At 32.8% G+C, this 26,707-nt stretch overlaps 4 protein-coding genes across 4 annotated transcripts; 1 reads left to right on the forward strand and 3 right to left on the reverse strand.

Annotated features, from left to right (window-relative positions):
• Window positions 1–113: 113 nt before the first annotated feature.
• On the reverse strand, window positions 114–5,205 carry LOC118030751 (25S rRNA (cytosine-C(5))-methyltransferase NSUN5). Its single transcript, XM_035034982.2, has 12 exons — window positions 4,875–5,205; window positions 4,689–4,747; window positions 4,548–4,598; window positions 4,278–4,416; window positions 3,939–4,024; window positions 3,695–3,793; window positions 2,647–2,700; window positions 1,938–2,082; window positions 1,695–1,753; window positions 1,103–1,262; window positions 699–860; window positions 114–553 (listed from the first exon to the last, which is right to left on the reverse strand). Exons 1-12 carry the CDS (start codon window positions 5,128–5,130, stop codon window positions 282–284), a joined length of 1,542 nt encoding a protein of 513 aa, XP_034890873.1. The 5' UTR covers window positions 5,131–5,205; the 3' UTR covers window positions 114–281.
• Window positions 5,206–9,260: 4,055 nt separating this feature from the next.
• LOC118030753 (probable WRKY transcription factor 51) lies at window positions 9,261–10,618 on the forward strand. The gene is made up of 3 exons (XM_035034984.2): window positions 9,261–9,619; window positions 9,826–9,967; window positions 10,165–10,618. Exons 1-3 carry the CDS (start codon window positions 9,388–9,390, stop codon window positions 10,286–10,288), a joined length of 498 nt encoding a protein of 165 aa, XP_034890875.1. The 5' UTR covers window positions 9,261–9,387; the 3' UTR covers window positions 10,289–10,618.
• A 3,338-nt stretch (window positions 10,619–13,956) lies between these two features.
• LOC118030754 (protein PLASTID MOVEMENT IMPAIRED 1-RELATED 2) lies at window positions 13,957–18,275 on the reverse strand. Its single transcript, XM_035034985.2, has 3 exons — window positions 18,071–18,275; window positions 15,376–17,745; window positions 13,957–15,262 (listed from the first exon to the last, which is right to left on the reverse strand). The coding sequence occupies exons 2-3, from the start codon at window positions 17,667–17,669 to the stop codon at window positions 14,170–14,172; spliced, it is 3,387 nt and encodes a 1,128-aa protein (XP_034890876.1). The 5' UTR covers window positions 17,670–17,745; window positions 18,071–18,275; the 3' UTR covers window positions 13,957–14,169.
• A 2,205-nt stretch (window positions 18,276–20,480) lies between these two features.
• On the reverse strand, window positions 20,481–22,032 carry LOC118030757 (uncharacterized protein At4g33100). Its single transcript, XM_035034993.2, has 4 exons — window positions 21,875–22,032; window positions 21,668–21,752; window positions 21,423–21,563; window positions 20,481–20,877 (listed from the first exon to the last, which is right to left on the reverse strand). Exons 1-3 carry the CDS (start codon window positions 21,961–21,963, stop codon window positions 21,471–21,473), a joined length of 267 nt encoding a protein of 88 aa, XP_034890884.1. The 5' UTR covers window positions 21,964–22,032; the 3' UTR covers window positions 20,481–20,877; window positions 21,423–21,470.
• Between the last annotated feature and the right edge of the window lie 4,675 nt (window positions 22,033–26,707).

A 26,707-nucleotide genomic window follows, 5' to 3' on the forward strand; every position in this document is an offset into this window, starting at 1 on the left:
TGAAACTCTATTCTAAAACTAACTAAAGCTAATAAACTTGAAACCCTATTTGCTTGCCATATTGATTTGCCCGATAGTAGCAGGAGCCTGAAAGTCTATCGAGCAAGGGTAAATTTATCTGCAAAAGCTTTCGAACTTCTCATCAATCATGTAATGGGTTTCGTCAGTGTTTAAACTGAAAACAAAAGGCAATTATCTAAAAGGAAAGGACGAGGACCGAAACTATTAAAGTAAGCCAATCAAATGGAGAGTTCCTTGAACTAATTTCAGGTTTGGATAGTTCAATTAGAGGAATTGTATGTCTTTCTTGTCAGCGAGCTCTTGGTGTGCAACCATGGTTTACAAATACCTCTGTAGAAGACAGGCAGCGCAAGATTTTTTTTGTTCACATGGCAAGATCTTTTTAACCAGCCTTTACCATTTGAAAGAGATCCAGCAAGTTTCTGGCTTCCACTTCGTTCCTCTGAGTTCTTTTCAGAGCCCTTCTTGACGAAAAGGGCAATGAAGAAGCCTTCTTTGTCCTCAACGGGATCAGTTCGAAGCAGATGTTCAGCTGCAAGGGAAAAAAACAAGAAATAGTTACAAAGGTTTGAACTTCATACTGCACAATTCATTCAGTAACACGCGATTGCATTCAATTGAGTCAAATCAGGAGTTTTACACAAAGCAATACAATAATGATTCACAGAAGCACTTACAGCCTTCAAAAACTGGGAGACCGCGGCGTTGCCATTGAGGAAAGGGGGTTGCAAGCTGGAAACCATTGGATGTGGCCAAAGGTAGAACTGAATTAACAACGTCTTCATTTTCAATTTGATTGACGGAGCATGTACTGTAGACAATTCTTTTAACGGCTGGAACTGCAACAGTTTTTGTTTCACACCATGCTAGTTAGAACGTTTTGAAGTGCACAACAGTAAGCAACTAATAGCAGCCAATAATTTTCATATCCCACACTTTTTGGAAACCCTTATACGCAGCACTCTCTCATTTTGGCTGGTATATGGTTCTGGTGATATAAGCAATTTTAAGTTGCAGGAAGGATACCATGAAAGTAACTGTAGAATTAACGTGTTTGAATCAATTAAAAAGGAGAACATACAAGACAAAGCATGGGCCAGAGCCTTCTTTTGAAAAGCTGCAAGCTTGTTCAATCTCTCTGTGTCAACAAAATCAGTGGTACGAGACGGGAGCAAATGGTCTAATCTTTGAGCAGCAGTCCCAGATCCAGAGCAAGACGGGTCTAGAAGAATAGCAGAGACCTGTGGTAAAGTATTTGCTCGTAAGTAAGAGCACATGATATGCCAAGTAGATGGATCCCTCATAGTAAGGCTACAATAAATAATATTCCCTACCTATTAAAGTGAACCAAAATTAAAAAAACGAGGGCATTTTTTAAGGGTTAACTGGCTAGATAATTTTTGGAAACAACTTGCTAATTACAAGGAAAAAGCAACTCGATGTTCATTAAAAAAGAGCAGAAATACTAGGTATCAGTCACCACAGTTGCAGAAGTGGCGGCATGTGGGGATGCTGCAGTTGCAGTTCAAGAATGAGCTTGGCGAATTCCGATAGATTATGTTTCAAGCTTAAATTATTCTTTCAATGTGATAAAAATTTGAGCACTGAAAAGCCAAACAGTGTGCAAACAGTTAGGCATCAGGAATCTTAAATAACATCATCGATTTATTTACCTTGGAAAAAGGACCTTTTGGGTCAATGTTTAGAAAATCACCATGCAGAACTTCAATGTCTAGAAGCCAGTTAAGGCTAAATGGGATGTCAAGTAGGATGAAAACTTAAAAGCTAAGAATAAAAGCAATAATAAATAAAATTATTGACCACGAAAGAGAATTTAGCATGAACAAAACTGGGAGCCAAGTGAGAGAGAGATCTCATGCAAAAGTGAAAATATCAGAAAACTCCAGAAAGGATACTAGCAGCACCAGAGAGTCTGACAGTGTCTTCTAAACGTTTAGCCCTATCCTTATTCAGCTCACAAGCAATAATTTTCCCTTTTCCTTTCATAAGGGCAGCAAGGTGAACGGTTTTGTTCCCTGGAGCTGAACATGCATCAAGAACCTTTACAGAAAATGAAACATTAACCACAGAGAGCATGAGGGAAACTACAGAAGAAATGCAATGGACTGGGGCCCCACTGCCAACATGAAGCAAAAAAATATATACATGGCAGGGTAAAGGAATTGTTGTAAGGAATTTTTTAACATTATTTTGTACTTCATGCGTCATGTTTCAGAAAGAAAGAAGGCATATCAAAGTAAAAATTCTCAATTGTTATGGTTCAAGAATTAATAATTTTAATAAAATTATAAAATAGCCCAAAAAAAGAGATTACACGCCATCATACAATGAAAATAACTTGTCGGCAAATAATTAGTTGCTAAAAGGGTACTATGCTGAGCACCATAATTTATTTCTTCATTTATTTCTTCAAGAAAACAGGTAAAACACATGCTACCAAACTATGTTAAATTATCAAATCAAATGGGAATGGGTATACCCCAGGTTCTGGAGGGGAAAAGAAAAGGCACATCTAAAACTGACTAGTAAAAGATTTTTAACAGGTTACCAATACAAGAAGCGGAGAAAGAATGTAGAAAGTAGCTAGCATTTACCAAAACTCACCTCCCATCCTGGTTTGGGATCAAGAACTGCTGCCACCATTGAACTTGCCTTTCCCTATGAGAATAGAGGATTCCATTATAAGTCATATAGAAAGACCCAAATAAGAATTTATCAGCAAACCTTAGTCAACAAATTTTTTATCAAGAAAAAAAAATGCTTCAATGGGAACAATATGGGCCTCAAGAATCAACGAAGCCTACTATATTGGTAAAAGATGCAGTGTGGTCTTATCTCTATGGTGTTTTATATCTGTATTTTAGCTGCATTGATTCTCAATTTCATGTTTCCATAATTCAGTATGTTGCTAATTTCCATACTTCAGTATGTTCTTATTTTCCTTAATTAAGTTGATTTTTTAAGAGTTAGGGGATGTATTAATAATTTCTTGTTCTTCTTCTTCTACAATAGGTGGGTCTTCCTTCTAGTATGTGTGTTTTGATAAGTAATTTTCCTTTGGTTTTTCCTAGTCAAAGTCGGGATTCATATTTGACTCTCAATTTTATGTCTCATTATGCAGCCACTTTCCTTGCAAAGTGATTCAGAATCATTAGTATTTTCAACTGTGGAAGGATATCTAACACTGGGTATGAAGCAGATGGAAACTTCGGTGATACGCCTTCCAGAATTCATAAATGCATATGGTAGAATGTTCCAACATCTCTTAGATTCTAAAACAATTACAAAAAATTCAGATTGGTCTCTCATTCCAAAAGAACAAGAAAGAACCACAATATAACTTCATGCATTTGATTTGCAGTAGCAGGAAAACACCAATATTGGCTCCCAAATTTTGATTTTTGATTCTTGAATTGGTTCCATATTTATTAATCACTCTGTGCATGAACATTTATTGGCCTTAAAAAATACACATAAAAGTTGCCTTTTCACTGCAAACCTTTTTGGTTAAATTAAACCCCTGCACCTTTCCAATCTCGTGCTTATTTAAAAGAACCCTATAGAAACTGGACTTGACATGTTTTCTGAGTGTAAATTTGAATATCAAAAGCTTTAGTCACAGCATCAATGTAAAATTCAAATAACTTCTTACTTGCACAAAGATGCTTCCATTCAAGACCAGAGAGTGATTATGCAAATCAGTATGTGGTGGGAGCACCAACAAGTGAGGTATCATGTCGTCCTTCTGAACCTGTTTAACAAAAGAACAAAAAACATAAAAAAATTATTTCCAGTTCATGACATTCAACGTTCCTTTCACGTGAAAGGATAACTGCTACTTTGCACAAATATTTCAAACTCCCTCACTAAAGCTTCACAGAAATCTCAGAAAGTACCTTGAATTGTTTTCCTAATTCATGCAAGGCGGAATCAACATCCAATTTCAAGGTATTTACGCGAACATAACAGGGTTTTGTAATATCTGCACCACAATTAGCACCCAAATGTTCACAAAATTGTAAGAAAGCAGACAGCTAACCTTTAAAAAATTCAAAGAAGGTCAAGGACAAGGAAAAACAAAATCCAAAATCTAGCAATAGTAGAGTCTCGACTTAGATCAATTATAGCAAAGGAATGTAGAGCTTAAAACTAAACCTATCCTCAAGTAACCCTTCTCACTCTAACAGCTTTACCACGGAGCGCAACTAAAATTCAAAATTAGCAAGAACATGTACCCGGAGGCTGATAAAGAGCAATAAAGTCATCAATGTTCTTCGCTTTTTTTCTCACTACAAGCTTAGCTAAAGCTGACTGCATAGCATCTTTTCGACATGCAAGGAACTTCTCCGCATCACCGCCAACCAATGAAATCTCCTACGAAAAATTAACACTCCACATCAAACCACCACCAAAAATATCAAATATCTTTTTTTTCCCCACAAATATCAAATATCACGCATAACAGAATTATATATATATTTTTTTATTAAATTAGCATAAATTACCTTTCCAAATAAAATGTCATAAGCTATAATATAAATCAATTCCTCTTGTCTCTGCAATAACACAACAATAAACACAAATTTAATCCAAAAAAATAATTTTAATAAAATGAAAAAATGTTAAAATATTTTATTTTTCTTTACCTTCCACTTGCTATTAAGTATATTCGCAATCTCCAAAACATCCTTGATTATTCTTAGATCTGAAAATTAAAAAAAAAAAAACACACACACACACATTTAGCTTGAATTATAAGCATTTCACTCTCTTCGGCACTGTTCGGTTAGCATTGGAAAAATACTATTATAAATTTGATAAAGCTGACTTACGTTTGAGAGTTTGGCAAACAAGAGCGAAAGTTGCTTTTTTGTTTCTAATGGAAGGGCTGTAGACAAGTGATTTAATGGAGGCAACGGCTTGGCGATTAGCGTCTCCTTGAAGAACCGTGTGTAAGACCTTGGCTGCTTCTCTTCTAGCGAAGTAAGCAGACCGTTCGGCGTTTTTCAGCCGTGGCTTGGCGGATTTATCGGTGGTTTGTTTTGGTTTCGGTTTGGGTTTGACGGAAGGCGCCTTGTTTCGAGCCATAGTGTGGTGGCTCTGAATAACTGTGAGGGAGCGAAAGTGATGCCTTAACAGCGCAAAGTTAAAAGTGCAACTAGACGACGAGGCGTTCCTTTCTTTTTAATAAACCTCAAAAATAACACCAAGTATATAAGTTGTCCATCATAATTTTAAAATCTGAGCCGATAATTAATCCCGGTCAAAACTCACTCGAATTAATCTATTTTTTATATAAAAAAATAAATTAAGAAAAAAAAAAGAATCTTTCAATAAAAATTATATTCACCCACCATCCACCCCTCCAAACAATCAAATCTTCGTCATTCATTCTTTCTTTGCTTTAGATATACACATTTGACATTCACTGAAGTAAATCACTGCAAATCCCTCTTTGTCTAGCCGCTCTCTTATGGAAGAAAGAAAGAAGCTAGCTCACAGGATTGGTGAAAGAAACTGGCTCGTTAACCTGCCGTCTCCCCTTGAAAACTTGCTCACTCCCTGTCTTAGACTCTAGGAGACTGGGTTGGAGAGTTCGCTTGCCCACAGACTCAATCAATCGGAGGAAACTCTATATCTCTCATGTGGTTATCTGCAACCTAATAATCTAACCATCTGTATGTTAATTCTTATGAGAAAAGTCTGAGTCTTTACAGCCCTTTTAGTTTCTTGATCTTGATTTTGCTTCTGGGTACTTGCTATTTTTCTAAAAGACTCAATCTTAATAGTATTCTTAAATTTCTGATCTAGATTCAATCTTCAGTGTTTCTACCATTTTTACCTTGATTTTGCATCTAGGTATAGATTCAATCATGGATTCTTGATTTTGATTCTGGGTACTTGTTATTTTTTAGTCTGAGGTTGACCTGAGGTTGACCGGGTCAATTGTGACTCTGGTTTTTTGCTTTGTAAGACTGGGTTAAAGTCCTGAGTCAACTGGATTCCAGTCAACCCGCCAGCCCGGGTTTAGAGTTTTAAAACCATCCTTTTTTAGAGTCAATTGAAAAGTTAATGCATATTTGATGAACATGTTAATTTAATAACTCCGTGAATATATATTTAGGTGAAATATAATTGAAGCACTTGACTAAATAAAATTTGATAGTTTTCGCAATTTTACATAGGGAGAAAACAAATGCTCATATGAAAAAAAAAGAAAAAATACTAATAATTATTATGTTTATCTTCAAATCTTGAATTCTTGACGAAGATATAATACATAAGAAAAACAATTGTTGGAATGTATTTTTTTTAATAAAAAAATTGCAAATCATACTTGTAGACTTACGGAAGTACACATTTTTATTTAGGGACAAGAATACTTGGATTATGATTTTTTATTTTGAGTTATAATCTAAAATTTATCTTTCATAAATAACCTGTAATAAAATGAGTTAAAATCATTTTTAAATTAGAAATATATTTGACCGACAAAAATGACCCAAAGTATTTTTTTAAGATAAAAAATGTTATAAAAGCTATAATTAATAAGTTAAAAGTTAAAAAATTATAAGTTTTAATTAAATAAAAAAAATTAACTCAATTTTATAGCAAGATTTTTATTTAAGTTCGAGGTTATTAATTATAACCAAATCGTCCTATAACATCTTTTTTTTATTTAAATCAAAGTAAAAAATAAAAAAAAAAAATTTAAATTATTATTACTATTATTATTATTATTATTATTAACATTTAAATCATTCCAAACATAACCTAAATTTACTTCAAACTATAATTTTTAAACCCGGTCAGACTTGGTGGGTCGACCTAGAACCCAGCCGATCCAAGGCTGGAACTAGACCAGGTTGAAGAAAAAATAAAAGAAGAAAAGACTTGTGACCCGGTTGACCCAACGACCCGATTAACCACGCAAGACCCAGTCAAGACTCGGCCGTAAACCCGTTGATTTTTTTTTTTTTACTAAAATAACGTTATTTTAATTTTTTTATAAAAAAATTTGACCCGAATGACTTGACAATCCAGTCAAGATCCGGTCAAAACCCGGAACCCGGTCTTGAAACCATGCTCCAAATTGCTTCTTTAACACTTTTTTAACGTTAGTGAGGTCCAGCAAAGGGCTTCCTGGAAGAAAGGCGTGTTTGAAAGAATTGGCAGACCCTAAAAAGGATAGACTTGACGGCGTGAAGTCTTGGACTTACTTTAGTGGGGCAGCTTGCCAATGAAACTGAGTCGACATGCTTGCTCTGGAGACACCATCGAAAGGGAAGGCTCGAGATCGGATCAGTGGGCGGCACAGAAGAAAACAACTCTAATTAAGCTGGAAGTTACTCATAAGCTTCCCAGTGAGTCAAAGAGTCTGATTTCCTCTCGATGCATTGAATTGAAGAACATTACTTGGTTAGGTGAATGGCCTTGACTTCTCAACACCATCTTTTTTAAGTTACGCTGTGGCTAATTGGCTCCAATCAGCTGGTAACCGTAGGAATGTCTTCAAGAGATTCCTCCCCACTCCTGTCTGCTTTGAAAATGTGATATCATTTTTTTTAAAAAAATATATTTTTAATATTAACATTATCAAAATAATATAAAATATCAAAAATATATTAATTTAAATTAAAAAAAAAAAATTAATTTTTTAAAAATATTTTTAAAACATAAAAATAAAAAATATCTAAGAAAATTACAGTTGTGTTTCTGTTTGCAGTTCTGCGTGGTTATAAGAAGCTGTTAAATTCATTTTTTTTGTTAAAAATAAAATTTTTTATATTTTTTAGATTGTTTTGATGTGTTAATTTAAAAAAAAAAATTAAAAAAAAAAAATTTTATTTTAATATATTTAATTCAAAAAATGCTTTCAAAAATAACTTAAGTACAGGAAATAAAAAAAATTTTTACTGTGTTTTCTACAAGACCCCGTGCAAAAAGCTGCCGTAGCCCCTCCATGAAATGATGTGGAATGGATTCGAAAGATGATAGTTGGATGCTCTTTGACAACTGTCTCCGTACAATTTATTGCTTGTCTAGCCCGTGAAATGTATTTTTTTCCCGGAAATAACATAGAAAAATATTTCCAAATCCCTTTTCCCAAAAAAAGAAAAAAAAACCGGGAATATTCTTGGAATTTTGAAGATTTTACCATCCAGTCAAATCAAGGTGTCAACATCGAAAGAACATAATTCAACACCAAAAAGCCTTGTATACTTTTTATTAAGCCCATACTACCTGTCTATTTTTATATATTTTTTTAAAAATTATAATTTATTTTTGTATTTTAAAAATATTTTAAATAAAAATTATTTTTTTATTTACTTTAAATTAATTATAATTACACTTTCAAATAAGTTGAAAAGTAATAAATGGTAAGAGCTTGGGACCAAGAGATTTGTTCCCTCTGTGGTCTCAGGTTCGAGCCCTAAGTTGCTCATATGATGGCCACTGGAGGTTTACATGGTCATTAATTTCAGGGCCCATGGGATTAGTCGAGGTACATGCAAGCTGGTCCGAACATCTACGTTAAACTAAAAATATCAGGTTTTGATTTGAAGTTCGAGTTCGAGCTATAAATATCCGATAAGTGTTAAGGACATGATTGAAATAGGTTCGGTTATTAAAAATTCATATCTATTCAGCCTTATAAGTTAACTTGAGATCCAATTGACTCACTCCCCGCTCATGACAGGTATAAAAAAAATTAATTATTTATTTATCTAATTTAACCCGATTAATCTTATCAAAAGCAATTTTTTTTTTTTCAAAACAACATTAATCTAATCTTTTTGAAAAAAAATCTAATTCAAGGACAATCCAAAGTTGACTCATCTGCTCTGTAACTCAAATTTTATCAATTCAACCTCGCGTAAGATTTAATAACACTATTATCTTAATAAAAAAAGGCTTATGCTTTGAGAAATAATCTACTACACCCTTTCCTTTTCTCTTAGAGCTGTCACACTCAAATGACTCCATTATCATTTTTCTATATTTATAGCAATCTTCACCGTTGTGAAGGGGTTGGTCTAACCACGAGACCTAAAACCAAATTCACAAAAATGAAGCCCAAGTCTTCCTCGAAGTCATCCTTGGCATGCCCCACCACCTATAAATGTCAAGAAGCTAAAATGCTATGGCTGACCATCAAACTTCCCGGTCTCTTGGCATTAGCGGTGAAGTTTCCTGCAACGTCACAGGAAGGTCATAACGAAGCAGCCAGCATGAGGTTGCCATAAATAGAGAGACACCAGATATATAATTCTATAGTACTGAACATTCAGGTTGATTGCTCTGGTGATCAAGAGAATTATGATCTGATTTTCTTATACTAAGATGTCCAGTCCTAAGTTTAGCACACAGCAGGATACATCCGAGCTGAGTGACTACGCTCACGACCAAATGTCCAATTTTGAGCTCTCAGAGTTCTTGACCTTCGATGAATGGGTAGCGCTAGAAGATGCTCCGTCGTCCATAGCTTCCGGTTATGCCTGCAACCCGGTTTATAGAGCACGTGTCGTTGGCGAGTCAGGTGGAAGTAGCAGCCCTCGTGAAGAGCTAAGTGGTGGTAAGCAAATTAAGTCATGAATTAATAAGCATGTACGTGCACATACATGTTAAGAAGCCATGATAGTTCTAGCAGTCCAGCCATTGCTGTAAGGATGCTGATAAGCAACCTGATATCTTCGTTTTCATAATATATTCCATATATATATGTTTGTCGCTTCCTCGTGTTAATTTGTGGTAGTAATTGATTGCTCGTGGCTTAACTAGGAGAGGGTGAAGAAGGGCGAGAGAAGAAGGAAACCAAAGAAAGGGTTGCTTTCAAAACAAAGTCAGAGATCGAAATACTAGATGATGGGTACAAGTGGAGGAAATATGGGAAAAAGATGGTGAAGAATAGTCCCAACCCGAGGTATATATTTATACAATGCTTTGTTACATATTTAAGCTTTGGATCATAGGCTAGATGCACGAGATTAATTTATGCTAAATATTTTACCACTGTTAAGAAATTGAGAGCCATAACTTGATCAACTGCAGCTAAGAGTAGTAATCTGCAATGCATAATATTGTCATAATGACCTTATAGAATCATGTGTTTGTTACCAGGAATTACTACAGGTGCTCGGTTGAAGGCTGCCCTGTGAAGAAGAGAGTAGAAAGAGACAGGGATGATCCAAGATATGTAATAACAACCTACGAGGGCATTCACTCTCACCAGAGCTTTTCCTAGTTCTCAAGCGAAGTTGCCTTGGCTCATGGTTTCAGATCCTCCGGCATGCTTGATATTGATGAACTTGTTAAGGATAACGTATTGCATCGATCTTGGTTTGACTTTGCTGCGATCTTTAAGAGTTGGAAAGCTCATGGACGACTTGCAAGAACATCAGACAAAGTCAGCTTTGCCAACTTTTTGACTAGCTATAATATAGGACCTTGAGTGGTTTTTTGGTACTAATTAGTCGGGATCCCCTCAATATATGCAATATTAATTGCGTCTGATACAATTTCAGCTGTAGTTAATTATGTTTCTTATAAAGTTTGATGATTAATTATTAAATTACTTTATCTGGCTTCTCTTTCATTAGCTAGCTAGACTGTATATATTTATCACAGGAGTTCTTGAAATTTAACAATCAGTAAGAAATTTGCACTAAAGCCTTTACAAGGATCGTTAGAAATTGAAATAATATTTTTTAGATCATGTTGTTATAATAAAATTTAATTTAAAATACTGAATTATAAATTAATATGATATGCTAAGAATTATCTTAGTCATGTCTCGTATATATAACTATAGCATCAATAAATATTATAAGCATCCTCGTGTATAAATTCCTTCATGAATATAACTTTTCAAATACCATATATAACAACCAAAGTTAAAATAAAGTTAGTTTGATAAGTTGGTAATTAATCAGAAATCGAAACTCAAATTTGATAATAAATAATATATTTCTTGACATTTGGTTTTGATTACAAACATTTAGTAAATATTTTTATAGTTAAAAAATATCTTGTAAATGTCTGAGAGAAAATAAATAAACTTGATATAGATAATTTGATGTCAGATAATAATATTTAATTTTAAATATTATGAAATTGCAGTGTATTTTTCCACTACAATGACTATTATATCACAATATTTCTAAACTCTATTATTCAAAGGATACCTTATATATATATATATATGAGATCAATAGAAATTAACGATACATATATGAGTAAAAAAGATTATAAATCCTTTCTTAAATATTTTTCTCTTTTCTTTTCGTATCAGCATTGTTAATAAAAAGGGATAGGATAATGTTATTATCAAAGAAATCAGAAGTAACATCAGACAATAACTAAGAATTCCCTATAAGGAAAAAGGTGAGAAAGTATCCAAAATAATAATTTTATGGATTTAATTTGATGTAATTTTAATATGATTGTTTTTTATTAACTTGTTTTAAGTATTTGTTAGAGTTTTAATTGTCAAAGCAATATTGAACCAAAGAATCTATATATTATATAAAATTTAGAAGTGATTTAAGCAAGTTGTTTATGCATTTCAAAAATGTTTTTGAAAAATTTTAAATTTTTTTTATTTTTTTATTTACTTTGAATTAATATATTTTTAGTATTTTCAAATCATTTTAATGTGTTGATGTCAAAAATAATTTTTAAAAAATAAAAAAATATCTTTAACATATATTTTAGCATAAAAAGTTATTTAAAAAACAATCACAACTATATTTCCAAAAATTATAATGAAAAAACTTCAATTGGGAAAGAAATCTTGGTTTTTTAAGGTTAATTGCAAAAAGGACATCTGACCTAATTTTTAGGTCAATCCCCATAGCGACTGATGACATACAAAACAAGAAAAGATTTGTGTTTGGTTCAAATTTTGGCAATAGAAGGGAGAAGGGAGAAGGGAGAAGGGAGAGAGAAGTAGCGATAGAATGGAACAACGGAGGAGAAGAGACAAGGAAAAAAGTGTTTTGGCTAAACTTAAAAGGAGATGGTTTATACACACACACACACACACACACACACACACACTAATGGTATTACCGGAAAGAGAAAAAATTATGAAAGGATATGAAAAATGTAATTTATATATGAAGATGCTTCTAAAATCCAGAATGCTAGGAAAATTATTTTTTATAGTGTTTGGATGATAGATGATCATGTATTCATGTCAATCTTTCATTCTCTATTACTGAGGATTTCAAGGGTTAGTGACAGATTGAATTTCCTACAAAATAATCTAATTTTTGGAATTTTAGGGACTCTCCAATAATAAAGTCAATGATTTTGTTATGAGAAGTTGCAGTAAATGAGCATTAGTTCTAAGAACAAGAAAGTTTATTCTTAGTTAATATATGATAACTGTTGAGAATAAGTTATAAGAGAGTGAACCCTTGGGCCTAACACATAGTCGAGTCTAGAGGAATTAGGTCTAACATCTTGTCAAACCCTCTTGCCATGGGCTTTGGTCTTCGTTGAGCTTCTATAATGAATCTTCTTTCTCTTGGACCTTTCTAGGCTTTACGAGAAAGAAAAAAAAAAGGTTTTTAGTATGAAATACATCTATCCATTTGAAGCCCCAAGTCTTGGCATATTTAATGCACAAAAATCTTGAAAAGGCCATCCTCTTTAATTGAGAAATCTTCTTACTTTCCTCCTACATTTTATCTTCTCAATGTAGAACTGTTGAGATTCTTGAGGCTAGACATCACATTCTTATTAAAAGGGATCTTTTTCGAGAATTAAAATGACAGCTCACCTTTACTGCAGTAATTTAATAGACTTATAGGGATTGTGGTGACATGATGGGTCACTTATTCAATGATGGGGATGATAAATCATTTTGTAATCCTAGCCGCTTATTCTTTTCTTTCCTTTATCTTTTCTCAGTTTTTTCTTTGAAGATTTTCTTTAAGTAAGTTTATCTCTTTCTCTTCATCTTACATTCTTTATTACTCCTTTTCTTTCTTTCTTTTTTAAAAAAAAAGATTTCTATAAGGATAAATTTGATTCTAAATGCGTAAACATCATTTCACAAAGTGTTTCAAAAGGTTTTAATAAAAGAGAAAAGTCACCTCAAAACCCTTGTAGATAAGGCTCCTAGCACTTTGAGTGATGAGGAGGTGGCTTTTGTCAATAGTCGACAACTTGAAGCATATGTGACTCGGTTGCCTTTTAGGAGAGAAAAAAAATCAATGAGGAGACCTTGGCTTCTGCTCAAAGGTGTTTTGAAATTACAGTCCCCTTATGTATGAATGAATTAGGACATTTCTTTCATCTTCGAGGGTTTATTAATGATATTTTTAGATATTATAGGTTAGACTTGGACAACTACATCCTAGTAAATAGGTGATATTGTCAACATTTGACAAGTTTCTTGGACTTAATCGGTGTAAAGCCTATCATAAACCGCTTCAAGGTTTATTACTAATTGGTTAAAAGTACCTATGATGGTAGCGACATTTAGTGGTTTTTTATTTTTGCTAATAGGCATAGTGAAGCCATGGGAAAAGCTATCAAAGATAAGCTCGTGCACCTGAAGAAATATAGAGGGAAGTGGCTAATTGTGAGGTACAGTGGGGTAGTAAGTTATCGCATAGGTATTTATCAAATCTAGGGTTTCTCATTTCAATGGAAGGTAACTTCTTATTATGTGAACAACAAGCCTTGTTTGATTCTTGGTGAGGAGGAAACTCTTGAAGTGTTGGCTTCTACTTTAACTAAGTACATAGTCTTCAATTCTGCCTTTCATCTCGTGTTTCGTGCTTAATTTTGATGATATATTTTCTATCAAAGCAAAGCATTAAAAACATTTGATTTTACAAAAAGAATTGGAGTTCAGCAATGTATTCTTGTTCGACAATTCTGTAGCATCAACAAACAATATGCAACTGCAGGTTTTATATATCTCGTTTTATATATCTCACCATTTTCACTGGGTCCTTTAGACCGATCAAGTATATTTGTTAGCTAACTCTTATTCCGAGCATGCTATCCAGTCTTGCTATGTTCTAAAACTCAATAGACCAAGTAGCAAGGTTAAATGTGCTCAGTTCATGCTAAATACCATGTAAGAGCAATACTCAAATTTTCACAGTTTCATCCAGGAAAGATGACGTTAGGGTTCCGTACGTGTGGAACAAATCCTGCCAGGTCTTTCAATCTAGTTACTGTGTCCTTAGCTTGAGAGCTTATGCTCCACAAGATATCACCTGCCTCCACCTTTCTGATTAGTTGTGGGTACGCTAATACAATGGCCTTTGACTTCGAAAATGGTTGCTTGTAGGACTTAGACATGCCACTTGCCACCAGCCAGCGTGTCCCAGATTGTTGCTGCGTTTTGGTAGCCCAATGTTGTGTCTTGCCAGGTTCAGTATTCAACCCTGAAACATGGACTTCAGTGATTTTAAACCAAAGACGATCATTCTTTTCGTACTGGATCCATTCATGATCATCTTCTTCATTTCTACTTCTTTCTAACACCGAACCATGCACTTTTGACATGGGATGGATAGAAGTCCTCTCCACTTGGATTAGAGCAAGCATCGGAGCACCAACTGGCTCAAAATTTCGAAGAGGATCCCTAAGCAGTATCTTGAGAGCTACCGTGAGGTTGTTCCCCAACAAACCATGCTTTCCACAAGATGCTGTACCCCGATTAATGTCTCCTGTAAACCTTCCATTAAAATCTATGCACTTAGCACGATGGGCTGCAAGGATCCTTATTGTGTGCTCATCAACTTCATCTTCCTCGCTGATGATTCCAGCATCAAGTCTCAACCACTCCTCCAATGTTATAGAGAGAGACAATAATCCGTCAGCACCACTGTCAGCATCTTCGGTATCAAGATGGTGCAATTCTGCACCTCCCAAACTGAGAAACCCAACAAGATTGGCATCCTTCCCTTCAAAAGCCAGCATCTTTCCAGGAGACTGGGGACTGATGCTTGATGCTGCCACTTCCTCAGACATGCCGGACTGGATTCTCAACCCTTCAATGGACATGGCTTCAATCTTTTTCATTGCCAAAGGTGCAAGATCTTCAAGACTAACATATTCCCAGTCTACCTCACCGCCGATAAGGCTGGACTTTATGTTATTAAAGAACTGATGAGAACAAACTCCTTCAACTTCCTTTCTCCGATTAAATGGATCTTTTTCAAACAATGATTCATGACACAAAGGAGCCTTCCTGTGACAGCAATGAGAAAATAAGATCCAATAAGGAAACATGTAAAATGACTTTTTTTTCAATGATAAAAGATTAGGCAAACATGCTTCAATGCAATTCATATGCTCACCAACCTTTCAGTAATATCCTCTGCTATTTGTTGCAATATCTTCCCGGTGATATCCTCCAAAGGCATTAATTTGTTTGTCAGCAGAGATAGTTTTGTGATGCCAACCGATGCCAGATACTGTAATATCTCCATAATATCAGAACCTAATTCTGCAGGTAGCACTACAGGACAAGAAACTTGCATAACTAAGCTCCCTGCATTTTTAGAATTTCTGAAAAGAGAAGGATTCATAGACCGCAGACAACCTCCATCATTGGTATGGATAAAGGGTCCAAAGCCATCTCCAAGTGGAGGTAATTCAGCTTGTTTCTCAGGAAGAAGCTCAATTGGACTCCCAAACCCATCAGAGCAATAACGTGGAGAATTCTGAAAGGCCCCCTCATCTAAGCCCCATTCTCTCATTAAAGCTTCTGTCTCCAAGTCTTCAAGCACCTTCACCTTCCTTCTTCCACTTAGCAACTGACTTGCTCTCCAATGCTCCTGCTCAGCAGCCTGAATAACCAGAGATAAATCAAGATCATCAGAAAGGTCCTCGTAACTAGACCCAGCCTGAGCAATGCGACCCAATTCTTCATGCCCTCTGTTTCCATCAAAATCTATGATGAAGCTGCCAGAAGCTATGGCTTCTTTTTCAAACTCTCTTAACAATCGCTCTCTAGGAGACTCAGGTTCACTATCTGAACTCAGACCAAATGGACTATGCTCAATTCCCAGCATATTTAAAAAATCACTCGCAACAGATGTGGTAAATTCATCCAGGCTCGGCAATTTCTTTGCCACTTTATTAGCCCTGTAATTTGATTTAGTTTCCATGTAGTTTCCATTCTCTAGAAAATTGCTCATAGCAAGCTGGGATTCCAACTTCTCAGATTCTGAAATGAGCTGGTTATTAAAAGCTGATTCCAGATCTTCCATAATTGATCCTTTCCTACTTGCACTATTCTCTTCATGTTTGCAATCATCTATTAAAACCTCATCTACATGTCCATGGAAAATATTTCCCTCCGAATGGAACTTTGTCTCCTCATCAGGGGCTATATCAACATCCTTGATTATTTCATCCAAGTCAATGGTTTCAATTGCAGAACCATCAGTAGTCTGAACATCATCTTGTTCTGGTTCCATTTGTTCCATTTCAGATGTTTCTATCCCCTGCTCAACAACAGTAAACTCAATATCACACTCATTTCCACAGTCAGCTTCATCAAGCTCAAACTCCAAGTGAAACTTTGGTTTGAGTTGCTGCATATGGCCAGATAATGCGTCAAGTTTTTCTGAATTCTGCCAGTTCACCTCATCGAGTTTTTCATATAGAAAATTTATTGACTTGGAGAGTTCCAATCCCAAATTTGATGAAACATCATGGTAACTCTTCGCATCAACAGACTGAGAAGAGAGAGGAGGCCAGCGATTTAAATCACTAGGAACACTTTCAAGTTGCTGAAGCATTCCATTACTGTTAGTGTGCCCAATACCTGTTTTGGGATCCACTGCAGGCCTATCATGCACTAAATTTAGAAGGTCAGAGACACTCATATTACTTCTTGATTCAACAAAATTGTCTCTCAATACCAAGAAACCAAAACTAACATTTAGAGTAGCACCCTTACCCTTGCCCTCAAGCTTATAGCTTGTAGTCCATTTATCAGTACTTTTCTCCCCCTCCAGTTCCTCCGAATTCAATGGCAGCAACAGTGTCAGATCTACCCACTGTTTCCCCATGTCAATGCCTGGAGCCCCAATTATGGATGCATAAATCAAGAAAAGCTTCATTTCATACTTTGCTGCATGATAGGGCCCACTTCTTGAACCATATACAGAACATTTATGCATCAAAGTCTCATCAAATTTAGCAATTCCCTTCAAAACTTTTGCTGCACGTGTCTGCAAAACCACATCCTTCCTCTTCCAATGCACAGACAAATTCATACCATTAAAACTCGGGGGTAACCCTTCAATAGAATGCACGTGGAGAAAGAAACAAATATTGAACTTTTGACGACCAATGTGGGCTAAAGCTTTCAAGGGCTTCTTCCAATTCCATGCTGATGATGATTTCTTGTCCTTATATGACACAGTTTCATTAAAACTTTGTGGGTTCAGACTCGATTTTGATTCTGATAAGCGGGGTTTCTCAACTGATTTAGATCGAGCACTGGATGAGGAAATCAAAGCCTTTTGTGGGGTTTTATGCAAGTATAGGGCTTTGCTTATTGCCTCAATGTCTCTCAGCAGTTGACCACTATTCGAACTTCCATCACCATCACCACTTCTAGACTCAGCTTTCGAAAGCATCATTTTGGCATCATCAAAACAAAGAACCTCTCACATACAACCCAATTCTCAATAGAACATCTTGCCAATTCAGTTTTCACTGTTTAATGATTCACAAAAGATAAATAAGTATCAACAATTTAATCAATCAGAGATTACTGGATGCATCAAATAACAAACAAAGAGACAACCCCTTCAGATAAGCGAAACCCAGATCAATTTAGCAAAAGGGAAATCACAAGAAACCCCAAAAATGCAAAATGAAAAAAAAAAATTAACATACCAATCAATCTTGAACTTCTCATTCAATTCAAATAAATAAATAAACACTTACATCGTACAAAAAGAACCAATCTTTTTTAACTTCTAAGAAATCAAATCAAATGAGCACTAAAAATTAACAAAAGATAGAATAGTTTACTTACAGTGATTAAAACTCAGTTCCCAATGATCAAATTTTGTTTCAATAGCTAAGCTCTGGATGGGTCCAAAACAGGGAAAAGAAAGGTCGAAGGAAATGGGGATAAAAATATGATAATTGAAGTTGGTTATACCGGTAATTTATCGGGGATCGTGTCCTTGCCTTCTGAAAAGTTTTCACGAAATTTGAGTGAGAAAATCAATGTTTTGTCTGCGGTAGTGTTAGATAACGCCGTTGACATTATTTTTTTTTAAAATATTTTTTTTTATTTAAAATTATTTTTTTATATTTTTAAATTATTTTAATTGATTGATAATAAAAACGATACAAACGAATCCACATTAATGATTTTGCATTTGATCTGCCATTGTATTTCGTTCTAAGAACTTTGAATTACAAAAGAAACTATATTATTATCCGTGCTAAATTTCAGCCCTGTTTATTTATTGAAAAATAATTATTTTTGAAAAGTAAATTTTAAAAAAGTAAATTCTAGAAAAATAAATTATTTTTTAATATTTGATAGTAAATTAAAAAATAAATTATAAAATATTTTCTAGTGTTTGGTTATATCATGGAAAATAAGAAGAAAAATAATTTATTAATGTTTTATTTTTTAAAAATTTATTAAATAATAAAAAATAAATCTTACAAATTAAAAAGTTGAAAAGAATGAAATTGAAAAAAAATATATAATTTTATAAATTATCTCAAATAAAATAAATAATAATGAAATTAATAGAGATCAAATCTAACAAATAAAAAAATTAAAAGATAAAGAAATTAAAATAATAATAATAATCATTTCATAAATTATTTTAAATAAAATAAGTAACAATTAAAAGAATGAAGACCACATTTGATGGATAAAAAAATTTCAATTAAAAAGTGATAAGAAAAAATAAATAAGAATTATAAAAATAAGAATCAAAGTTAATATAAAAATTAAATTCTAAGGGATGAAATTAAAAAAAAATATATTCAAAACAAAATATATATAGCAATCAGAAGTGTGGGATCAAATTTGAAATAATCAGCAAATAATATGGTATTTCTAAATTTTTTACAACTTCTGGAAAGTGTTTTTCACCCAAAATAAAAGGAAAAATACTTTTCTGGAAACCAAGCTAAATTTTCTTTTGACTAGAAAGTGTTTTCCGTTGATCAACTTTTCTAATAACAGACAAATATAAAAAAGTTTGGAAAGTGGTTTTCAGGGAATCACTTTCTGTCAAACAAACGCCTCCTCAAAATCAAATTTGTTTTGGATGTAAAACATATTGTTAAAATGTTTTTTAATTAAAAAAATCAAACAATCTAATTAATTTAAAAAGTTAAAAAACAATAGGATAACCAATAAAATTGTAGTTTAACTCAAAAGAAAAACAAGAAAATATTTTTTTAAAAAATAATAAAACGACAATATATTAAATTGATTTGAATTAACTCGGTAATCTTTTAAATCAGCTACTTAGATCATGAGACTATGATAGTATTATAGAAAAAAATTTAAAAAAATTTATCAAACTTAATTTTTGAATTAATTCAAAATTTAATAATAAAATTAAAAAAAATATCAATTAAAAAAAAAAAAGTAAAGTCATCCCAAGTTTGAAATTGAAATCTCGCGGTGAGGAGTGGCTCAAAAGAAAGGACCAGTACTTGGCTTCCATTAAGCCAATAAAGGATTTCACCTATGGTAAAGATCAAGCTGTTAAATGAACCGTCTACAGGAGAACATTCTTCATTGCTGTTGCAGAACTCTTTGCATAGAACATTGGAGAAGGGTGGATAGTTGCACAGTTCCTATTTAAGAAAAAATGAAGGACTCCTGGCTCCTTTTCAGCAGAAAATACTACGGTGGAAGAGGTGGTGCTGTGAATCTCGCTGTCGAAGTCAATAAAGCCTTCATGATATGGTCTAAGCGAATCTGTCGATTGAACAAGGAGGATGTGTTTTAGCATTTTGAAAGTGTAACCCATCATCAGGTGAATAACAGTGTTCTTAAATCACAAGTACAGTTGCAATTGGGCTCCCAGAATCAATGTCAGGAACTGCTTTATGGCCAGCTATGGTCCAAGTTTCTCAGTTCAATTAAAATTTCCTCCTTTGATTTCAGTTTTCAATGCTACATTAGGAATTGCTTGCTATATGCTATCTGAGTATCTGGTGGTGGAAGGGTGAAGTCATGTTCAGTCACCATGTAACTTTGAGCTTAACATGCGCACCGTGTTGCCAAACATAGCAAGTGATAAAAAAAAAAAAAGCTTTTGCAAGCATTGTAATGCATGCAGATATATTCTGTCAAATAGATTCAAAATCCTCTTGCAGTGTAATAAATGGGTTTGCCATCAAGCTTGAGCATTAGTATCAAGTACTGATCATTTAAGAGCAGTGCACTGTACAAAAGAAGATAGGAAACAAGAAACCTGGCTGTATTTCATCATCAAAGAGTACAAGCAACTGAACAAGATCTCCAAATCAAAATCTGTTGTTGTAAATAACTAACATTTAACTTGAAATTCTCAACATTAGCATGTCAGAACAAGTTTCCTGAGCCATGCCCTCAAATTCACATCGTACAACCAATAAAATAATTCAACAGCAGGCTTCTCTCCATTTATTCTACAGAACAAACCTCTCCTACATCAGAAAATGCAAAACGAAAGGAGGAACCTGGGATAGATAAATTTCTAGATTCAATGGATATGCATCTCCAGCAATTTAGCGCGTGGTAATAGTCTGCATCCAGATGCCATCATTATACATTTTATCAGTTTTGCTTGCTAGAAGGTTCTGCAGATTTATTACCTGAAGAAAACAACAATTATCACCAGTCAACGAAAATCAAAAACTAGTATGTTCATCCTATATTCTCCTTGCTAAAAAACAGCAAAAACACAAAATGCAAGGAAGACATTTTGTCAAAGTAAAATACGCACGTTCTTGGTTTGTCAGAGATGTTGATTTAATCCATCATTTCAATAGAATCGCAAACACAAACAAATGAGCTGATATTTCACAAATAACAATTACCGATTCTTCTTTTGTAATTGAAGCACGATAATCTTTTAGGCTGAACATGTACCCTAGCATGAACAGAATTTAAACCATGGAGGAGCTACAGAATGGAGATATCACAGATACATAATTAGAGACAGATAGACAGTCTATTGCCCAAGAGCAAGGTTACGGGCTCTAGTTCATTTTCATCGAAATATTTTGCAATCAATTTCTTAATAGAATCACACCACTCAAACAACCCAGTAAACCATTTGATCGAATTAATCCAACACCACATCTTACAAAAAATATAAACAATCAAGCAGCAAACCCACAAAAGCTACAGCACTCACCTTCTAACTTGTTCTCTAGCGTGTTAAATAAAGATTAAAGTATAAAATTCACTGAGAAACACCGTCAACTGGCTTTCCTAAATCAGATGGAACTATTTCAGCTTCCAAGAAACGACTCAAATGCTTATCATCCAAATGTTCCTATAACAAAAACATAAACGAATAAAATTATAAACTTTGAACGATGGGATTCAGGATTTTTAAAGAGACAATATGAAAAGGAAAGTAAGGGAAATGGAAGATACAGAAAGGCAAGCTCTGTATTTTTGCCACTCAGAAACACACTCCTCTTTGCCCCACTGTCCTTTGACAAACTTCTCTGAATACCACCTATGCAAAAAGTATGCAGAGGATGATAGTTAGGGTTTAAGAGGGGTTTTAGTGAAGAAAACAGCCAAGAAAAAGAAAAGGAAACGAGACCCGTTATTGTTAAGGGAGCGAGGAAGAAGGACCTGTTGAAACAATTGTGGTAAGCAGCTCTGAGATGAGCACAAGGAGATGTTGAAGATTGATCTCTTTTGTCCTTCTTTGTAATCCTCATCTTGCTTCCCTAATGATTTTGCCCCTTTTTCTGCAACAACAAATAAAGGCGGCGTCTTGGTCTGGATGCTCCAATTGGATATCTATTGCTTTTTTATTATTATTATTATTTAAGAATATATTAAATAATTTTTTTAAAAAAAAATTATTTTTAAAACTAGCATATTAAAATAATATAAAAATATTAAAAAATATTTTTAAATAAAAAAATAAAATTTACTAATTTTTGTTTAGATTAAAAAAAAATTGTTTAATTTTAAGCTTATGGATACTCGTATAATTAGAAATGATTTTTAAAAAATATTAAAATAATAATAATAAAAAAAAAATTAACCAATTTTTGCTTACATCACACTCTCAAATAAAAGGTTAGTAGGAAAAACAATTGCTTAATTTTGAGTTTGGGAATATTTGTATAATTAGAAATGATTTTTATTTATACTTGAGTAGCCTTGCTTCTATCCTTCTAGGTTTTATAAAACATGAAGAATTACTATAAAATTATAAAAGAAAATAAAATATTTTTTATTTTCATGTTTGCAATGTTTATTAAAGATACACATGGATTATACTTAAGAAACATTATGATTGTTTATAAAAGGTGGAAAAGTTCAATTTACATTATTTAGTTTAAGTAGTTTAAAAAGTATTTACATTTTAATACTAAAATTTTATTTTTATTATGTTTTAATCCATATATTTTAAGAAAATAAAGAGAAAATTATTGAAAAGAAAGAAGAGATAGAAAGATTTTAATTAGCCACATTCGAGCAATAAAAAATATCAATTATAATGTCAATAGATTTATTTTAAAGATAGAATTTAATGGAGGTTGACCATGAAAATAAATAAGAGCCCATAAAGCTTTTTAATTCAATTTGATTTTCAAATTTTAAAATGATTAAAAGGTGTGTTAATGTTGAAATTATTAAGGTCTTTATAAAGGTGTTATTAGGTGAAAATATATTGAAATTTGGTTTGTGGATCCAAAAATTAGGACTATAATTTTTTGATCATCAGAGGTGACCAAATATGTTATAGCAATGAAACATTCTATTTTAATGTAACATTTTTCGATGTTGGTTCAAAAAAAACGCAATTATATTTGTTAAAACACAAGATCTTTTTTTTTATCTATCGAATTTTAGCAAAGTCTTCTTTAAATCTAGAGATCCAGAGTTATTGACAAAAACCTGCTACACTTTTAATTTACATTTTCCATTCAAGATCCAATCATCTTGGATCTTAACCTCATTAATGGTACTCATTATTTCACTCAAATTCTCAAGGAAATATTCATATATAATCATGTATCATAAGGAAATTATAAATCAAACATATGCATAAAATTATGAAAAAATCTTAATTCAAAAGGCTTGCTTACATTCATGCCTCAAAAGTAAAAGTCTAACATGGTTATTATAAAATTAAGTACATCACATGTGATTCCAAAATAATATATGTCATTTCAAATTTATGATAATAAAAATGAAATGAGATATGGATACTACTAACATGAATAAGATAGTCTTGAAAAGTACAATGTAAATATTACAATAAATAAAGCAGTCATAAACAATAATGAGTACATTTAAAACGTATAATATAACCAATCCTTTGATTATAGCTCAATATTAAAATATTAGTCTTAAAATAGATCTCCTTAATTTATAAAATACCAAGTCACTAGTATCGACTTATCATCATTTCTTAGTTTTCTCAAATACCTAGAATTATTAAGTCAGGTTTCTTTTCGTTATCCTAATTCTTAGGATTATGCCAATGCTAATAAACCTATTAACATCATTAGTCTCTCTTATCCGAGATCAACTAATTAGAGTAAACAAACAATGTCAATATCAATATAATCCATTGATAACATTAGTTGTCTTGGTTTAGAATAACTAATCAATTTCTTTATAGCTATCTAAGTTTGTCATCTAAAAATATCAATGTCAAGAACTCTCGTGACATTATTAGCCTCTAATTAGGAATAGCTAATCAAGTTCCACACCAATGCCAATATCAATGTAACCCGTTGACATCATTAGTTATTCTAACCCCAATTAGCTAATTAAATTCTATGTAAATGTCGATATTAATGCAACTCATTGATATTATTAGCTATTCAAACTTGGAATAACTAATAAAGTTATTTTAAATACTTTAATTCATCATTTATTAACATCGATTTCAAAGGTCCTTAGACATCATTAGACTTCTATTAAGAATACCTAATCAAGTTTTTTCATCCATATATTTATTTCCTTTCATTATTCATTTATTTACTTATTTTTCACAATAATATCGAGAATGAGAGAATGATATTCAAAAATAATAACAATAACATAACTTGAAAATTTTATTGGCATTAGGTACCTATTGAATGTATTTGAAGTCCCTTCTCTAGCTCAAGTGAGTGGTCTGGCTGTCAAGGTACCCCTGTGAATCAATTTATCCATTGATCAACATTACTCTTTGAAATTCAGAAACAACCATTTCTCTCTCTCCCTCTCCCTCTCTCTCTCTTTTATTTTTACTTTCAACATGTTCCACGATAATTTTCCGTATCAATTTAAATATACCGTTTACATATTTAACCATCAAGATCTTTCATTAATAATTTTTTTAAAAAAAAAAATACATCTTCACACAAGCATATGTCGTATATTATTTTTGACTCTCCTCTCACACTGTTTGACTCTCTATCTCCCTCTCAAACCCAAACAAACAAACAGAAAAATGGATTAGTTCAAAGGACAGGCACGCCTCCAAAATTTCACCATCCCTAAACACTACGACACCTGCCTTAAACCGACTTAATTGCCTACATTTTTGCTTGCTTCATAATGATTAATCTTTATATCATTGAAAATACTAACTTCACTGTCCTCAACATTGCTGACCTCTCTATTAACTCTGCTTTTGTCTCTTACTCCTCCTCTAAGGTAACCAACCTTGTCGGATGTCATTTTTATAAATAATAATAATGTGATTGTTAATTAATCAATTAAAAAAATTAAAGCGGGTTATTCACTAGTGAAAGTTGAGTTGGTTAAAGCAGATGAGATATTAGTGTTGGAATTTGTAAAAACACTTTCAATTAGGATTGGAGTTCTTGGCACTGTATTTGATGGTGTTTTTAATGACAAAATGAAACTATTTTACATAAGGTAAACAAAGATTAATAAATATTAAGTATTTTTTTCCACACATTTTATTCTTGGAAGAGTAGACACAACCCAGGACATTGAGAGATAAAAGAGAGAGAAGAAGAAAAATAGTTTGTCAAAGTCCTATTATTGGTCTTCTACCAACATGCACCCCACCATCTAAAAGAGCTTGATGCGATGCTCCCAACACCACCGTGAAAGCTATGCTTAACTGTCAGGAGATGCCAAACATGTCATCTAAAGACAGCAGAGGTTCTCTGCATGCTAACATGTTTATCACACACACCAACCACTTTTATTTTTTTTAAAATTATATTTTATATTTATTAAAATACCAAATTATCCCTTAGTTGACTTGATTATAACTAAAAAACCAAGGTGAGAGTACGAAAAGCCCTTGAATGCTAGTTTTAAAAAAATTACTTTGAAGGGTGTTATAACCTATTTTTAGGTTTTCCCTGAAAAAAATTTATCTTTTTCTTTTAAAATAATAACAACAACAACAACAACAAGACTAGCAACTTATCAAAAGCAAGTTGGGGAAGGTTTCAAATGTATAGAAGAATCAAGTCATAGTTTTAGACAAAATTGGAAACCTAATCATACCTCATTGTACCCAAGACTAAAGAAACAATGCAAATTCAAGATTAATTAAATGATTATTGGACAAATCTGTATAAAAATTAATTAGATTTTTAATAGGCCAATTTGATTTAATCATAGGCCAAATTGAAAATTTTAATTATGTTTAAGAGTTAATTTGAGTCAAAATAAAAGATTTAATTAGGTGCATTGACTTAATTATATTTTTAATAGGTCAAATTAATTTTATTAAATATTTAATTAGTGAATAATTAAGTATGGGGGGCCATTTTAGGCTTAATTAGAAAAATTGAAATTTTATATGACCAAACTTATTTTTTACATAGTCAATTGATTGAAATCATGGATAAAATTGCAAGAAAATAAAAATTTAAGTTCAATTAAGGGTTAAATTGGAGAAATTCAAAACCAAAAATCTTTTTAAAAAAGACGCTAAACTTTAAGGACTCTTGATTGAAAACATGGGTGAAATTCAAGCAAATTGAAAATTAAATGATAATTGAGGATCAATTTGCATAAATCCAAAATCAATAATCAAAATAAAAAGGTGTTGAACTTCAAAATTGATATTTGAGTTTAGTAATGGTAAAATCATATAAAATTAAAAGTTTGAAGTCAATTAGGGATGCAATTAAAAAAATCAAAAGAAAAGAAACTAAATTAAATTTTAGTCAAATTCCTAATTAAAACCTCAAAGATGTCAAAATAACGTCATTTTATTTAAATGAAACAGTGCGTTTTGACCAAAACAGCTTGTTTTGATACAAAACGACATCTACGTAGCCACCACGACATCACCCAAAAAAGGTCGACCCGATCAACCTTTGCAACCAAAATTTACAATTTGTGATGATGATTTTTGCCCAACGATTGAGATCGTTCTCGTTTGAATCAAGGGCCAAGATTTATTTTCAATAAAGATCAAATATCCATCTTTCATCCCCTATAAATAAGAGTGAATCTCGTACA

The sequence above is a fragment of the Populus alba genome, chromosome 6 (assembly GCF_005239225.2).
Source record: "Populus alba chromosome 6, ASM523922v2, whole genome shotgun sequence".
Lineage (NCBI taxonomy): Eukaryota > Viridiplantae > Streptophyta > Magnoliopsida > Malpighiales > Salicaceae > Populus > Populus alba.

What these genes read in the sequence shown, in the direction of transcription:
- LOC118030751 (XM_035034982.2), bottom strand. Translation starts at nt 5,130, where the DNA reads ATGGCTCGAAACAAGGCGCCTTCCGTCAAACCCAAACCGAAACCAAAA. An exon ending in TACTTAATAGCAAGTGGAAG is followed by an intron (nt 4,599 to 4,688) that starts GTAAAGAAAAAT and finishes GTGTTATTGCAG; the next exon opens with AGACAAGAGGAATTGATTTA. An exon ending in TGCTCTTTATCAGCCTCCGG is followed by an intron (nt 4,025 to 4,277) that starts GTACATGTTCTT and finishes ATTGTGGTGCAG; the next exon opens with ATATTACAAAACCCTGTTAT.
- LOC118030753 (XM_035034984.2), top strand. Translation starts at nt 9,388, where the DNA reads ATGTCCAGTCCTAAGTTTAGCACACAGCAGGATACATCCGAGCTGAGT. An exon ending in TCGTGAAGAGCTAAGTGGTG is followed by an intron (nt 9,620 to 9,825) that starts GTAAGCAAATTA and finishes TGGCTTAACTAG; the next exon opens with GAGAGGGTGAAGAAGGGCGA. An exon ending in AAGAATAGTCCCAACCCGAG is followed by an intron (nt 9,968 to 10,164) that starts GTATATATTTAT and finishes GTTTGTTACCAG; the next exon opens with GAATTACTACAGGTGCTCGG.
- LOC118030754 (XM_035034985.2), bottom strand. Translation starts at nt 17,669, where the DNA reads ATGATGCTTTCGAAAGCTGAGTCTAGAAGTGGTGATGGTGATGGAAGT. An exon ending in GCAGAGGATATTACTGAAAG is followed by an intron (nt 15,263 to 15,375) that starts GTTGGTGAGCAT and finishes TTGCTGTCACAG; the next exon opens with GAAGGCTCCTTTGTGTCATG.
- LOC118030757 (XM_035034993.2), bottom strand. Translation starts at nt 21,963, where the DNA reads ATGAGGATTACAAAGAAGGACAAAAGAGATCAATCTTCAACATCTCCT. An exon ending in TACCACAATTGTTTCAACAG is followed by an intron (nt 21,753 to 21,874) that starts GTCCTTCTTCCT and finishes CTTTTTGCATAG; the next exon opens with GTGGTATTCAGAGAAGTTTG. An exon ending in AATACAGAGCTTGCCTTTCT is followed by an intron (nt 21,564 to 21,667) that starts GTATCTTCCATT and finishes TTTTTGTTATAG; the next exon opens with GAACATTTGGATGATAAGCA.